The 14,805-nt window shown below is 39.4% G+C and overlaps 1 protein-coding gene across 2 annotated transcripts; it reads left to right on the top strand.

The window, feature by feature from the left end:
• Positions 1 to 149: 149 nt before the first annotated feature.
• LOC131989026 (myozenin-2-like) lies at positions 150 to 12,899 on the top strand. 2 transcript variants are annotated; one of them, XM_059354193.1, is made up of 5 exons: positions 150 to 2,817; positions 3,628 to 3,794; positions 7,220 to 7,364; positions 10,704 to 10,887; positions 12,423 to 12,899. In XM_059354193.1, the coding sequence occupies exons 1-5, from the start codon at positions 2,736 to 2,738 to the stop codon at positions 12,646 to 12,648; spliced, it is 804 nt and encodes a 267-aa protein (XP_059210176.1). In that variant the 5' UTR covers positions 150 to 2,735; the 3' UTR covers positions 12,649 to 12,899. The 2 variants fall into 2 exon arrangements, with proteins under 2 accessions (XP_059210176.1, XP_059210175.1); XM_059354192.1 differs by having other exon boundaries at positions 150 to 3,794.
• Positions 12,900 to 14,805: the final 1,906 nt, after the last annotated feature.

Here is a 14,805-nt window from a genome sequence, read left to right as displayed (position 1 = left end):
CAGTCACTCGCTCCGTATCCAGAGGAGGGGGAATGGGAGGGGCTGGTGGGGACTTGTTCCCATGGTGACCACCAGTTACATAATAACAGTGGGTACCTACTGTAGCTGGAGCATTACAGAATGAGAGATAAGGACTCAGAGGGAGATGATAAACAGAAATTATTTCCCTACCAATTTAGATTTTGATAATGCCGTGCCAGATTCAAATGATTGAGCTAGTACAATATAAAACATATAGGACATAGATTTAAAATATTTTGTTCCTGGTATAGTTTCTTTATGTCCGACATTGCAGCATGCCAGTGAACTTGTTGCTTTTAATATCTAACCTTATGCTTTCCTGTCCTGCTGGGCGCTGCAAACTCAACCTGCCTTCTTCTATCAAGTTAATAAATATAAAAGAGGTAAATTAAATTCAGCAAGGTCAATTAAAACATAGTGACTGGATTATAAAGTGAGTGCACCCTATTAGGCCTCTGTGCCTCCTATATCACATGATGGCATTTCAACAAATAGTATCTGATAGGCCTGGAGGCCTTGAGGGGGCCATGTTCCCACTCTATATGTCACTGAATATATTTAATGTTTTCTGTGCGCTGCAGCTCTGGAGTGCTGATAAAGGCAGCTGAAACAACTTCACTTTTGATGTTAAAGCTTTGTCAGGGGATTCCAAGAGTGTTTGCAACCCTAAGGTGCTTTTTAGTTCATGTATATTTGCAAAAGTGCAAGATTGCAACTGATTATTGCTCTTTGAGTAGGCAGGTTAGTTGAATGTTAAAGATAGGAACCTTTATTGTGCACATTGTAAGGCAGTCATGGTGACTTTAACACCACCTCCCATTATTTTTTCAAAGTGTACCTATTTAAGTTAATTTAATTTAATAAATTAAACTGAATGTTATGTTAGAATATTTTCCCCCATACAAATGACCTAATGTTAAGTTTGAATTCATGCTAAAGTACAACCATTTGAATTTGCAGAAGCTGGACATTTAAACTTTTTCTCTATCACTTTTAAATATTTCATTACGATTTATAATTAAGGCGAGACACTGCAGGCAAAAACATAAGTTTTATCTTGCACTGGTTAATTTGAGATTTTGGGCTGCTTTACTTTCAGAACATGTCTTCTCTCAGACTTTTTTCCAAGAGAACATCCAAAATACACATTTAGTGGTTTACTCTACTCCACCTAATCTATTTGTGTCTGTATATTTCACCAAAAGTTAGCTTTAGATGATGCCTCATTTGCATATTTAAACATACAAATTCAGAAAACATGTAAACACAAATATCTGTCTTTATTTTATTTTTTTCCCCATACCATTCACTTGTAGGGACCCCCCCTTAACATTTACCTATAACTGTTTCAAGTGTTATCTTTTATAAATGACTTTTTTCTATTCATAACTGTCAGCTGCATTAACGGTTTCAAGATCCCTGCTAGCATGCTCATTTTCTTTCCAATCATTTTTTTTTGTTTAAATTTCACACACTCTTAATCAACTGCAGAAAGACCCACTGGGGTACGAGTACTTCTGGTTAAAAATCAGTGATATAGATCCTCCTGCTACTGTGACAACACTGGCAGGAAGATAGATGGCTACAGTAGATGGAGGGCAGAGTGAGCAGTAGTGGCAGCACTCTAAATTTAGTCCCCCCCTCTGCTCATGAACTAAATACCAATGACAACAGTCAAACTGACACCCACCCACCCACCCACTCATTCAGTCACTCAGTCAGACGGGTCAGGCTGCAGCCCCCTCCGCCCACCCTCCCCACAACAAGCCCCAGTGCCGGGGAGCGCGAGCACCCACACAGGTCGCACTACCCAGTCTGACCCTTTCGCCTCTCAACTTTCTGACTTCCTACCCTGAGGAGACAGCCACAACTTGAGACTCCGCCCTGAGGGTCCTTCAGGACAGGTAAGCCGTCACTCAAGCCTCTCCACAGGTGTGCTGTGTAGCTCTAACGTGACACTTCCACTTTGAGTCAAGCATGATTCTCCCTCTTCATTTTTTGTCAATCACACAGCTTCCCTCGTGTTAATGTTGCTACTGATTTTCTTAAATTATTTTTTATTTAAAAAATATATATATAAATCTCCTTTTGTCTTGTATGGTGTGTTTATGTGGGAAATTGAAAAGCTATTATGAAAAATAAAAGCAAACTTTGCAATCTTACTTTTTATCTACTAAGCCAAAACCAATGATCCTAAAGTGATTTGCATGGTGGCTTTGAAAAGCTCATTCGTTCCACCAAGGAAATGTATGAAAAGCATTTTGGATTGGAATGAAACATTTGTGTTGTATTTACTGACACCATGGTGTAAACTTTCCTCTGTGCTATTTCATCCACTGTCTCACGTGTTTGCTGTGACAACACCATGTTCTCTGTCTGTGTCCTTTCAGCCCACTTGGGCAATTTCAAACATATTGATTCCCAGACCCCTGACACAGCTGGTTGCCATGTCTGAAGAGCATGTGCTTGGCGTTTAACAGCCCAAGGTTATTTAAAGGGATGTGCTAACTTTGCCCTTTTCACTGCCCCAATAAATTCTATCTGCTCCGGCGGGTCTTTGTGCGTGGTGTGGATGCTCGATGTTGGCCAATCAATGGCCAACATGCAGCCGGGTTGTCTTGCTTTTGTGTCTTGTTGTATGTTTGAACAGGTTGTACTGATGTGCTTTGTCTCCTGTGACTTTTCGCCTCACCCTGGACTCCCCAGGGGCAGCCATGTCACAGTTCTCCACCATGACGACTAGGGAGAGGAAAATGCAGGCAGCAGCAATCTGCAGGGAGGTTCAAGGCCAGGAAGGTATCAGTATCATTTCCTCATTACTTCCTTGTTTTCTAAGACCTCTCGCTTTCTCCCTCTTTCTCTAGTTCCATCCTTTCTTTGCTTCTGTTGCCCTCTCACCTTCCCTCCTCCTTAAACCCTGCTCATATCACCCCCTACATTCTCTATTTATCACACGTATCAACACAGATTTAACACCATAACTTCCTGTGCACATTTAATTCCCAGGCACATTAACTTTACTGTAAACGCCTGCTCACAGGCATGCACTGGGCACTACCAAGTTCACTTTACAGAAGTTATGAACCCACCATTTGGCAGCAGTTGCCAACCCTCCCTTCTAAGACCCTGACTATAAATAAGTAAATGAATACTTTTATGGTTGAAAGTAACTAATCCTTTTGTCGTTGTCCTTTGAACACGCTATTTCAAGGCGAGGACAACTGTGTGGCTGCGTCTGAGGGCTACTGACAGCTGAGAGATATTCTGGCAAATTATGTGCCTCACACTTGGATATAGGCCTGACATCTCCATGATCAGCATGCAGTAGCTAGCACGTGGCACTAACCACAAAACAAGCACTAAACATGAGTGGATTATGAGGAAAGATAATTGCTCATTCATCATATTGGCAGGAGTACCAAGTCAGCAATCCATATACACCAGGGGTTTTTTTTCTATGTGAATATCATTTGTGTTCAATGAGGTTTGATAGTTGGAAGAATGGGAAACAGGGAAAGAAATTTGTCTTGTCAGGAATGAGATCAATTTACAAGGGTGTATTGTATGCACAATCTCTTTGTTCTTTGTTTGTCTACTTGTGTCTAGATGCAGAGATGGATCTTGGGAAGAAGATGAACACGCCTAAGGACATCATGCTGGAGGAGCTATCTCTTGCATCGAACCGGGGCTCCCGTCTCTTCAAAATGCGCCAGAGACGCTCTGAAAAATTCACTTATGAGAGCATCCAGAACGAAAACAACAAGCAGCTCAATGTAAGCCGGAACTGTGATGTTATAATCACATGTGAATGAATACATACAAAAACATGTGTGCACAAGAAAAAAAAACCCACTAATCTAGTAAATTCTGTCTAAATTGGTTGTTAGAAGAGTAGTAAAATGTTTAGGAAAATACATAGAATTCCTTTCTTGCATGAATTGGATGAGAAGATCAATAGGACTCAAACATGAGCATTAACTTCAGAGCTACAGGAGGAGGAGATGGTTAATTAGCTTAACATAAATACTGGAAGCAGGAGGAAACAGCATGGCCCCATCAATTCTCAGCAAGAGTAAAAGCGAAAAACAAATGGTTTCCGTATGTGTAAAAAAACCCCACATATAGTCATAGTAGATTTGGGTTAATAGTACACTATTAAAACATGTTCTCACTCCCAGCTCATCACATACAGATGCTTGGTCTGGACCCCTTGGAGTAAAGTACTTTTTACCGTACTGGGTAACCTAGCATCATTTTTCAACATTCATGGTCCAATAGATCTCCCACGATGTTCTGAAATAAACATGAGACAAATGTTCTTATCTACTGTGCTGAAATTTGACTTTTAGGTTTAGGCAACACAACTACTGTATTTGGTTTAGGGCAAGATCCTGGTTTGGGTTAAAATCAGTGTTGCCAACTCTTTTCCATTAAAAGGAGCTAGCACCACTTCCAAAAGTTGCTAGAAATCACACATCATTCACATGAGGTCACAGTCTCACATGCACAAACTCATATTGCTGTATATTAGCATCCTGTTCTCTTCAATTCTATGTGGGATGGAGAGTCAAATCATCACATCACATGAAGTTCAGCTTTGAAGGACTTTGACTTTAAGTATTGTCGGTATGGTTGCAGGTTTTCTTTAAAACCAAGCAGGAGCAACCACGTGATCACCAATCATGTCATTCAATCACCTGAACTGTCATTTTCAGGTGTACTCTTACTTAGTTGGAAAACCTGCAGCCACACTAACAACCCTGCCCTAAAGCTTCATGGTTGTGTCGGCTGAGTTCTTGCACATGGTGGCACAGGAAGAGAGAGACTTAGTGTTGTTGGTGGAAGAGGCATGGACTGTAATTTCTTTGCGCAACATGAAGATTAATTTCAATATAGTATTTTCCTCTTTTTTTCCCCTGATGATCTGAATAACTCACTAAATTTGTCGCTAGTCGCTTTTTTAGAAGTAAAGTCTCTTAGAGGGTCTAAAATGTGTTAAATGGGGCAAGAAAGTTTGAAACTTGGCAACACTAGTCATGTTTTCATCAATTAATTTTTATGCCCATTTAGAAGATTCGCATAAGAAAAGCTTGACGGAAACACCAAAAGTCGATTCAACTTTTTTTTTCAAATGCACATAAATATTTTTAAGCTTGCTTGAGGTGGTTTTACACTAAATGGGAGATGGAAATGCTTTTTCCAAATAATTTCTGACATAGAGAACATTTAACTCACATGGTTGATCAGCTGTTTCCGCTCTGCCCATCAAGACGAGCTGACATGAAAGAACAATTATAAGTTGCCCAACTGAATCCAATTCCTCCATTTTTCCTTGACTAGCAGCCTCTTTTTTGTTGTTGATGTTTTTTCCCTCTCACACAATGTCTTCTTCTTCTACTGTTTATTGACGGATTAGCCTACAGCAATACACTTCACTGCCATCTTCTGACGAAGTAGGTTTATACAGCTTTGTTTATTCGCTTTAAACCAGTTGATGGAAACCATCCCTAATTTGCATTTTCTATAGTGCAACATTTCAAAATTTTGCTTGAATGAAACTTGGTTAAAATAACTACAACTGCAATGTTACTTAATTTACACACATAAGTTAAGTAGCTTATGTTAGGTATGTTATGTACAATGCATAAGTTAAAGTAAGTCAACAATGACATTTGGTTTCACAAGGGACAGGAATAGCAATCTTCTGGGTCAAAGTTTTTTTTGTTTTTTTGACACATATATTTGTGTTCCTCCTTGACACTCCCCCTGCATGTGCAAAACTGATGCTACATGTGTATATGGAGCGTCATGGTTTGATGTGTAGGGCCAATAACCAAGCGTCCCTATGTGACAAGTTAGGAATGAGAACATGTCAAAAAACACGCTTTGATGAAGCGCTTATTGTAACACTGTCACACTGCCAGAGCGCGTTTTCCTCATTCTCTTCATCCATTTTCTCCACATCTTTTCCCTCCATCACTTGAAAAACAGTCACACAATACCTTACATCCTGACAGAGCATATGTGGGAAAGATTAAGCACTTGAAGTGTTTATCCGAATGGTGCTACAGACATGGAGTGGCACAGAATAGTCGTTAGGAAAGTCTACCAGCTGGTCATAAGTAGCTTTATTAATGTCCTTTTGTGTATGGATGGGCAGCATGCCAAGTCAGCGTTTTCTTTTCCCTGCAGTACTTATATGAGCCTGACCTGGTCACACATAAAGCAATTTATGTACCGAAGCTCTCAGTAAAATTGAATCAAGAAAAACTAACTAAGTTTCTCTTTGTTATATCTAATTAATTAGCAGCACTAGTAATATCTTCTTTCATTTAGTTGTGTGGTAGCCTTGTGTACTTTTCAGTGCCCTCATGGAGTCCAGAGATAAAATAATTATTACGCTCTAGGGTAGTTTTTTTGCCTCATCTTTGAAGTCAGAAGAACTCACATATCTCTGGTTTGTTTATTGCTCGGGGCAACGGAGGGATTTTGTTTCAAGTTGTCAACATTTCCTGAGGAAGTTTTGAAGTAAATCATCATAAATATCTTTCAGAGGGATGAAAGCTGGATGCTTGGGCTGCAGAACATTTCGTCCCAACCCACAAAACAATGTTTCTAATGTTGAGGGAAAGTGGACACACAGACAGTTTCTCTGTTTCTTGTTGCAACTGAAAAGACATGTTAAATTGAGCTTTATTAACTGCTTGGAGAAATAGCAGCACTAAAAATGGGGGGGATTTTGTTTCAATAAGAATACTGTACCACTGGTTATAGGCTTGCAAATCACATTTTTCACTTTAATTAAATATGTTTAAATGGATCAGAAAAATAAAGATATCACTGATTATTTTGCCCTCTGAAGAACTAACTCCAATGTGCCACGAGGTAGGAAATTGGTTCTAAAATGATCTCACGATAACACAAATTCAATAGCTGTTCTGTAGCTTTCAATCATATATCATATTGAAAATAAATCAGTAAATGCATGTTTAATGAAAACAAAAATGTAAACATTAACATTACCATGACAGCTACACAACTCAATCTGCTGGGAAGATAGTCAAAAGCTCCAGCAAAGTTTGGGATTATTTTGTCAACTATTGTTCCAGGTTGAGAGTGAAATATTTATCTCAACTGGTAATAAATTGTGTTTAACTTTTCTTTGAAGCCCAACTCACCTCTTGGATCTTTCTTTTAGAACACAACAAATTCTGAAACTGCGAATGGGACTGCCACGGACAGCCACAGTGGTGAAAACAACGGGGAAGTCGATCAGTCACCTAATGTGCCTTCTGACAACCCAGATACAAGCATGGTGCCAAATCCAGACAGAATCGCCCCGGGTAGGTAGTAAAATAACAGACAGTTCAAGGAAACCATTACAGCAGTGATACTGTAGCTAAGGCTGGTTCAACTTACCAATTGACCCTGTTCCAGTCAGTGACCTTAGTTAGTCTCTGTTTTTGTGGAACAATACACTAGGAGCTGCTTTCCATGTATTACATAATCACTGACAAAGCCCAGCCCTTTATTTTTAGCTGCAACCAGCAGTTTTGTTGCTCAGTTGCACACTCAGTTGGTCGGTCTGTGGGCTGTGGCCTTTAGTAAAAAGACACATGACCAGACCATACACTGTATATAAATAATGGACGTAGTCACCGAGACTTTACCCAATGGTTTATGGATTGCCCACTTGACGCATCGAGTTCAGCGTTACACTTGTCGCCATCTTTTATTTCTTCTGTCACCATCTTGATTTTGGAAACTGGAAACAGACCATATTTGAACTGGTGAGGAGCGAGAGGTAGATCTGACTGATGACCGAGGACTCTGCACTACGTGCCCCTCTACAACGGCACCCTGATTGCATTTGGCTGATAGCTACGCATGCAAAGTCGCTGCTAATTCATGTTAACATTAACTGGAGCATTAACTGGGATGTTAATTTTGGCTAGCAAAAAACAAAGACTAAATGTACGTTACGAGACCATAGTGTTGATATGAGAATTTTTTAGGGTATGAATCAAGGGAGAAGTTGACTCATTTTGTATTGAGGTAGATGGACCAAAATGCTTCTGCAACCACCGTCAGCACCCCCCTGTTGGAATTTTTGGTAGAATGCAGGCTTTTGGCACTTCTGGGTTTTTCTCACTGAGGTTGCCGCCTGGTCCAAACTTATTTAGACTTATACAAATTTACTTACTTATTTGTTGTAGACCCTCGATGGCTGCCCCGTCGCCTTTAGTTTAACCTCACCCCCTTTCATAACTCATAAATTGTTTGTCATGGACTCTTTTGGAAAGCTTCATTAGTTGCAGAGGAGAATTCCTTCTTAATTGGAGTATGTTAGGCCCACTTGCATACTTTAGTCACGCCCCTTTTATAACTCATAAACCGTTCATTGGTCCAAAAAGCTGTAAAAAAACAACAACATAACAACAACTATCTAGGAGGCTAAAATTTGCCATGAAGGCAAAGTTAGGTTGTGTGTGTGTGTGTGTGTGTGTGTGTGTGTGTGGGTGGGTGTGTGTGTGTGTGTGGGTGTGTACGCGTATGTGTGTGTGTGTGTGTGTGTGTGTAAATGTGTGGTTGTATTTACATACATGGTCACTATTATATATCATCTATTTTATCTATGGTTGTAAGTTTTGGTTTCATATTTGGTATCATTTTACCATACTGACCTTCCACTTTGTTGTGCTTTTTAAAAAAACTACACTTGAGCCAATGAGATATAGCACTGCTCCTCATGAATGTATGGACGTGTTCTCCACAAAGCACTGGATGTGCCGTGTTTTGATAAGGATTCAACTGTTTCTCATTGTTTGTACTCACGCAGGCTTTGATCATGTAGGAAAAACATTTTTTTCTAGCCTGGAATCTGCTGGCCGCAGGCAGAATATGATTACACATTTTCATTCTCCCTTTTTCTGCCTGTCTCCTTTCTTTCTTTCTTTCTTTCTTTCTGTCTTTCTTTCTTCATCCCACCACTTTGTTTCACATATACTCCTCCACAATCCTATATTTCTCTGACTCTTTACCCACTTCTCTGTTGCTCCTCCTTGTTACAATCAGCTTTGAACATCGCTTTAAAAATTGTTGAGTTTTACCCACGGGAAGTGTTTCCTGTTTGGCTCTTGTGCCACTGATACCATCAGATTTGAGCTCACATCCTCCCTCATGTCTCAATTCTGCCAAGTTGACACAAAACCGATACTGATTTAGGGATGTCTGCTCAGGGGTGGGTTGTTATTTCTGGAGCTCAGGACCAGACACCAACTTACCGTGTCTCAATGAAGTCACTCCAGCTGTAGCAGAAATCAGGCCAGGGTGCATTAGGTATCAAATGGTAAGAACTCTTAAAATAGCACGCTCATCCTCCCAGGGGTGCATGCACCATGCCTCTGTACCGTAAAATGTCTTAACCAGAGAATAGTGATATACAGTGAACTTTACATTCTAGAGCTTTATTAAGACAGGAACTGGCATTTATGCTAATGATGTTGAAAGTATTAACAAATATACATGATTATTTAGCATTTATTACGAATGGTGCATTTCCAAATTGCACCATCAACAAAACAAAGTAGAGAAAATATAGTATCATTTTTCAAAATGCTGCCACATTTCAGAAAGCGAGAGAAAAAAACTTTATGTACAAGAAGCCAGCTTGCTGTCTTTTTCTCTGGCCTTTCAGGGCTTTTTATGATCCCTCTTTCATCTCCACAAAGAGTGCATAGAGCTAGCTGTGTGACTCCTACGAAAAATATCCACTCAGCCAAATGTCCACGCACAAGAACAATATTTCTTGGCCTCAGAAAATCTTTTACACAATGTTTTGTAATAGATTCCTCCCCAAATCTGTAAACCTCCCCATGGGTCTGTTTGGTCTCTCCTGCTTCCTCCTCGGGGCAAAACATAAACTCAGGAAGGGGGATTGTTCATTGTGAGAGGTTAGGACGTGACATGACGCCCCATGTTATGTAATGCCTGAGCTTGCAAGCCCCCCTGAGTGAAGCACTGGGTTTGAAGGATAGTGCTTTGGATGGGCCTCTCCCATCAACACACATAGACTACACGGGGAGGCATACATGCAGGCATGCAAACACGCACACACAGAATTACAGGGATGCTGCCCCTTGATTTGTTGTGCTGTGAACTTTAACAGGGAATAAACAGCTAAAGAAAAAACTGTGGAAGGTATTGCAACATTGCACACTAAGATTGATATTAATGAGCTCCATAACATCCTGTAAATATGTGTGTATTTATAACATATATTTAAACAAGGTTTAAAATACTGTTCTTATGAGGTTTGCAGGAAAAAAAAAAAAATTCTTCTTTTGCAATTGGACTATTCACTATATTTCCTGGCTCATGTTCAGTAACAAAGTAACCAGTAACCAGTACAAAGAAATCATATGATGAAAAATCAGCAGACTGCATGCACCCCGACACTAATTTCACTCCTCACCAGCTGACCGGTCTGAGGTCACGCCCTACGAAACAAAATCTAAATTGATTTTCCTATTACGTGTGGGGGAATACTCAAACTTAACTCCAAAAATTGAAAGATATGAATAAATATTTTTTTTTAAATGTAAGATTAAAGCATAAAAGAAGACTAATGACAGCTCTTAATTTGACAAAAGCCTTATTTTGAATATTGTTACTCCACCCAGGATACGGAGGTCCTTTGAAAGACGTCCCTCCAGAGAAGTTCAACAGTACATCTGTTCCAAAGTCCTACCACTCACCCTGGCAGCAGGCCATCAGCAGTGACCCGACCCTGGCTGACACTCTCATCACCAATATGTCCCAGCCGGAGCCCCGACCAGACCTACCGGGATACAAAAGTTTCAATAGGTAACCTTACAGGTGGACAGAATGTCTTTAATAAAATAAAACTTTCTACAAAAGACCAAATGTAAAGAAGCAGACACATGTAAACTGAACTAGGAAGAACTGAACTCCAGCAGGCAAAGGCAAAACGCCATAGGCAAGAACTGTATTTTATGCACTGGTAGTGTATAAAGTGTAATATAGGAAATTATCCAAAATACACATTTAGGTGTTTGTTACTACACTTTGTCAATTTGTGTCTGTAGATTTCTCCTGAATTCAATTATATAATACCTCATTTGTATATTAAAGCATAACATTTGAGAAAACTTGTAATCCACACAATGTTTTATCTTAATATAGGTAATCAACTGGGGAAGTTTGTTGGTGATATCTATCAGTTAAACTTTGTAAATTACTTTACATTCAAGGCAGATTTCTAAAAAAAATGTTTTCTGAGACAGAAATCTCCACTTCAGTAGCACTTACATTCACCATTCAAGTTTTATTCCCATCATCCCTATATTCTGAATATTTTTACAGAGGGGCTTGTTCATATATAATTTATGGTCTGATTTATAGAACATTTTATTCCATAAAAACATGGCAAGAATTGATTTTTTTTTTTATGGCTGTTAAGTTTTCTGATTTATGGAATAGCAAAACGAGATCTCCAGAATTGCCTCAGTAATAGCCTTTGACTCTAATATGTCAGCAAAATGAAACACACATTTTTAACCTGGCCTTATCCAATATTCAGATTTCTGTTCTGGTAATGTATGTAAATAAGGACATGCCTTAAACATCAAATTTAAGAAAACTTGTAAGACAGAAAAAAAATAATAAGGTAGAGGGTGGTAGAGGCTAGACCATGGTATACAGTCATGGAAAAAAATATGAGACCATTGTTTTCCTCAATTTCTTGTTCATTTTAATGCTAATGATAACCAAAATCATTATAAAGAAAACCACAGAACATGGCTAGATATCAGCTCTTAAATTAAACTCTTATGAGAATTTTTGTTGTTTTCATTATATTTGTCCAAACAAATGTACCTTCAGTTGTACCAGGCATTAAATGAACAAGTAAGCAAGGAGAAAACAAGGGTGCTCTGATCATTTTTTCCATGACTGTACAATACCACAAATAGATCAAACCCATAAAGTCTAAAACTGGACTCAGTAATGTTGATTACATACAGAGATATCTAAAGTTTGCAAACATTACCTATCATAAGCTACTGGTTATACCCGTAAGGTCAGATTGTAGCAGCAACAAGAGAAAAATAGTGATATTTTCTTTTTCAAAATAGACATAGTCCTGCTTTAATTTATCATGCATACAAATGCTGAGTGAAGAAAACAAGTATTGTCCTTTTATCTAAGTCAGAATGTACAAAAGTATGCTTTCCACTCCAAGCAGCTATCTCTGAGAATATGTCCTCTGGTCAACGTCTTTGCTTGGCTTTAATTAGTTGCATCGCTTCAAATGTCACTGCAGTTCCTTTCATTAGCACATGACAACTACTGTTAAAACACTGTCACTCTGTCAACTCCAGGGTGGCAACCCCGTTTGGTGGCTTTACCAAGGCAGCCAGACCTGCTCCCATCAAGACCCTCCAGATGGAACCCCTCCCTGACTACTCTGAGCTCCAGGGGGATGAGGCGGAACCTCGACCTTCCTTCAACAGATCTGCTCTGGGGTGGGTGTCGACAGGCGGTGCTGTCCCCCATCCCACTGATTCCCTTGAGCCAGTGCTCATCCCTGAGTCAGAGGACCTTTGAACCCCATAATGAGGTCACACAGAGATGCTGTCTACTTAGTTGCTACAACAGAGGTTATGGTGGGCAGGAGAATGTTTCGGTCAGTATAGAGTCATGGAGAGAGAAAGTTACCATGTACGCAGCAGCATCCCACAGGTTTCAGGGATGCAACAACTGCACTGCTTTCAAAATTGAATGTATCAACCTGTACAGTGTGCAGAGAGACCACTGGAATAAATGGAAGTTATTGTATATTAATGTGCATAAGAGTATTTTATCTTGCAGACACAAGTTTGCTCAATAAAATGGTGTAGAATGCAACAAGTCCAACATCATATTTTCTGTTTATTTATTTTTTGTGCTTGACTTTCTGTTTCTGGACATGAATGCAAATCGGAAACATATTCCATAACATGCCCCCAGGTCATAATTTCACAGTGAGTTGGTCTGAACTACACTGAAGGATCACTTGAGTGAATGATGCTGTGCCTGTGTGTTATAGTCGTATGCAAACCCATCACTTATTGCATCGTGTGAGAGACCAAAGATACATGTGAGCCACTGTAACACGCCTCAAGGTTACACTGCCTGACAAATCAAATCTGCTTCACTGACATGAGCGGCTTGACGGATGTGTCTCTCACCTTTTGGCGATGCCCAGACGAAGGGATGGGATTGATGGGAGGGCTGCTTGATGAGCTGTGCCCACTCCTTATCTGTCTGTCTGTTTATTACTCCAGCACTTAAGAATTTATCACAGACATAACAGGCTTAAGCAAACAGACTAGACTGATTGAAAGTTATTAAGTTTTACAAGAGCTGCACATATAATGTACAGTGAGTTAACAGTGTGTTTATTTAGCTAAAGGAAGAGCAAAATTCATTAGCTTCATCTTGGATTTCAAGTTTTTCAGTACTTCTGTTCTATTAATTGTATGATTTTACTCATGACAGCAATGTGTAATACTGATGTGTGGTGTGACTGTCTTGAACACTTTTGCACATTTCTGACTGCTTCTTTACCAACAGTGATATTTGTATAACTGAAGAAAACCTGAGGCAGCGGAGAATGTCAGATACTTCGCAGCCTTTTTCAACCTCTTTTCCTGTTCTGTTTACATTAGAAAAGAGCTGATGATATCATCTCATTTCACCTGTGAACACAGATTAAAAGGGCTTTGACCTTTTCAAGTATTACATTTCTTCTAGTAACTGTAGGCTTGGTATAAAATGTACAATCACAAGACCCATGATTTGACAGCTCAAGTCTGATGGATCAAAATGCGATGTGAGGGATACACAATGATGGACTGTCTGGAGGTCAGTTAGGATGAGCCGTAAATTACGAGGGGCTAGATCTCACTGTAGGTGTGGCTGTCAATCACTCTAACTGTGTTATATGTTAGATAGCATGGCGTAGTGATACATGACTGAGCTTTGACGTCATAGGCAAGCTTTGGGCCTGATTTGCAAACTGTGTGATGGATGGTAAACAGTGTGTTCATGTCATGAATTATGCTGGGTTTAAGCGCTCAAAACCAGTACCTGCCTTTTTTATTTTACACAATTTCACATGAAAAACCTCTTGTTATTCTGTTTCTGATACCAGGTCAGAGACTTTTCTCCGTCATTAAAATCTTTCAAGTTTTTCCCCCCTTTTTTACATTCAGTCCAATTGTTTAATATCAAGAGATGCCATGACAGCCGTTATTGCAGATTAAATAATGGGTGGATGTTGTGATATTTATGGCTGAAATTTGCTAGTACCACCAGCTTGCATACGCACATCATATTTTGTTTTACATCAAGAAAACATATCAAGTCAACATGTCAATAATTTGATCTTTTTTTTGTTTGTTTGTTTGTTTTTGGCATGTAGCCTATTGGGATATAGGTGCACAATATGATCAGGGATCTAATCTTAAAGGGTAAGAATTTTATTTTATTTTATTGTATTTTTTTTTAACTGTAAAGGGTCAGTTTCTGATTATAGGCTCATCGATTTCTCCTTGGACTGAACATTTTGACAGTGTCACATCTTATCTCATATATACCACCAAGTCTGCTTTATCATCAAAACAGACATGACTTTTTATAGTATGGGACCTTTTAAAGAAAATCCCCAAATTTTCATGGTAACTTTGTTTGAGCAGGGTTGATGGGTGATGGTTTTATAGG

The sequence above is a fragment of the Centropristis striata genome, chromosome 17, assembly GCF_030273125.1.
Source record: "Centropristis striata isolate RG_2023a ecotype Rhode Island chromosome 17, C.striata_1.0, whole genome shotgun sequence".
Taxonomy (NCBI): Eukaryota; Metazoa; Chordata; class Actinopteri; order Perciformes; family Serranidae; genus Centropristis; species Centropristis striata.
This window is presented reverse-complemented; position numbering and strand designations above follow the sequence as displayed.

Excerpts from the sequence above, each read along its gene's own strand:
- LOC131989026 (XM_059354192.1), top strand. The coding sequence starts at position 3,501 with ATGAGGTTTGATAGTTGGAAGAATGGGAAACAGGGAAAGAAATTTGTC. Across the intron at positions 3,795-7,219 it reads AAAACAACAAGCAGCTCAAT|AACACAACAAATTCTGAAAC; the intron begins GTAAGCCGGAAC and ends TCTTTCTTTTAG. Across the intron at positions 10,888-12,422 it reads GGATACAAAAGTTTCAATAG|GGTGGCAACCCCGTTTGGTG; the intron begins GTAACCTTACAG and ends TGTCAACTCCAG.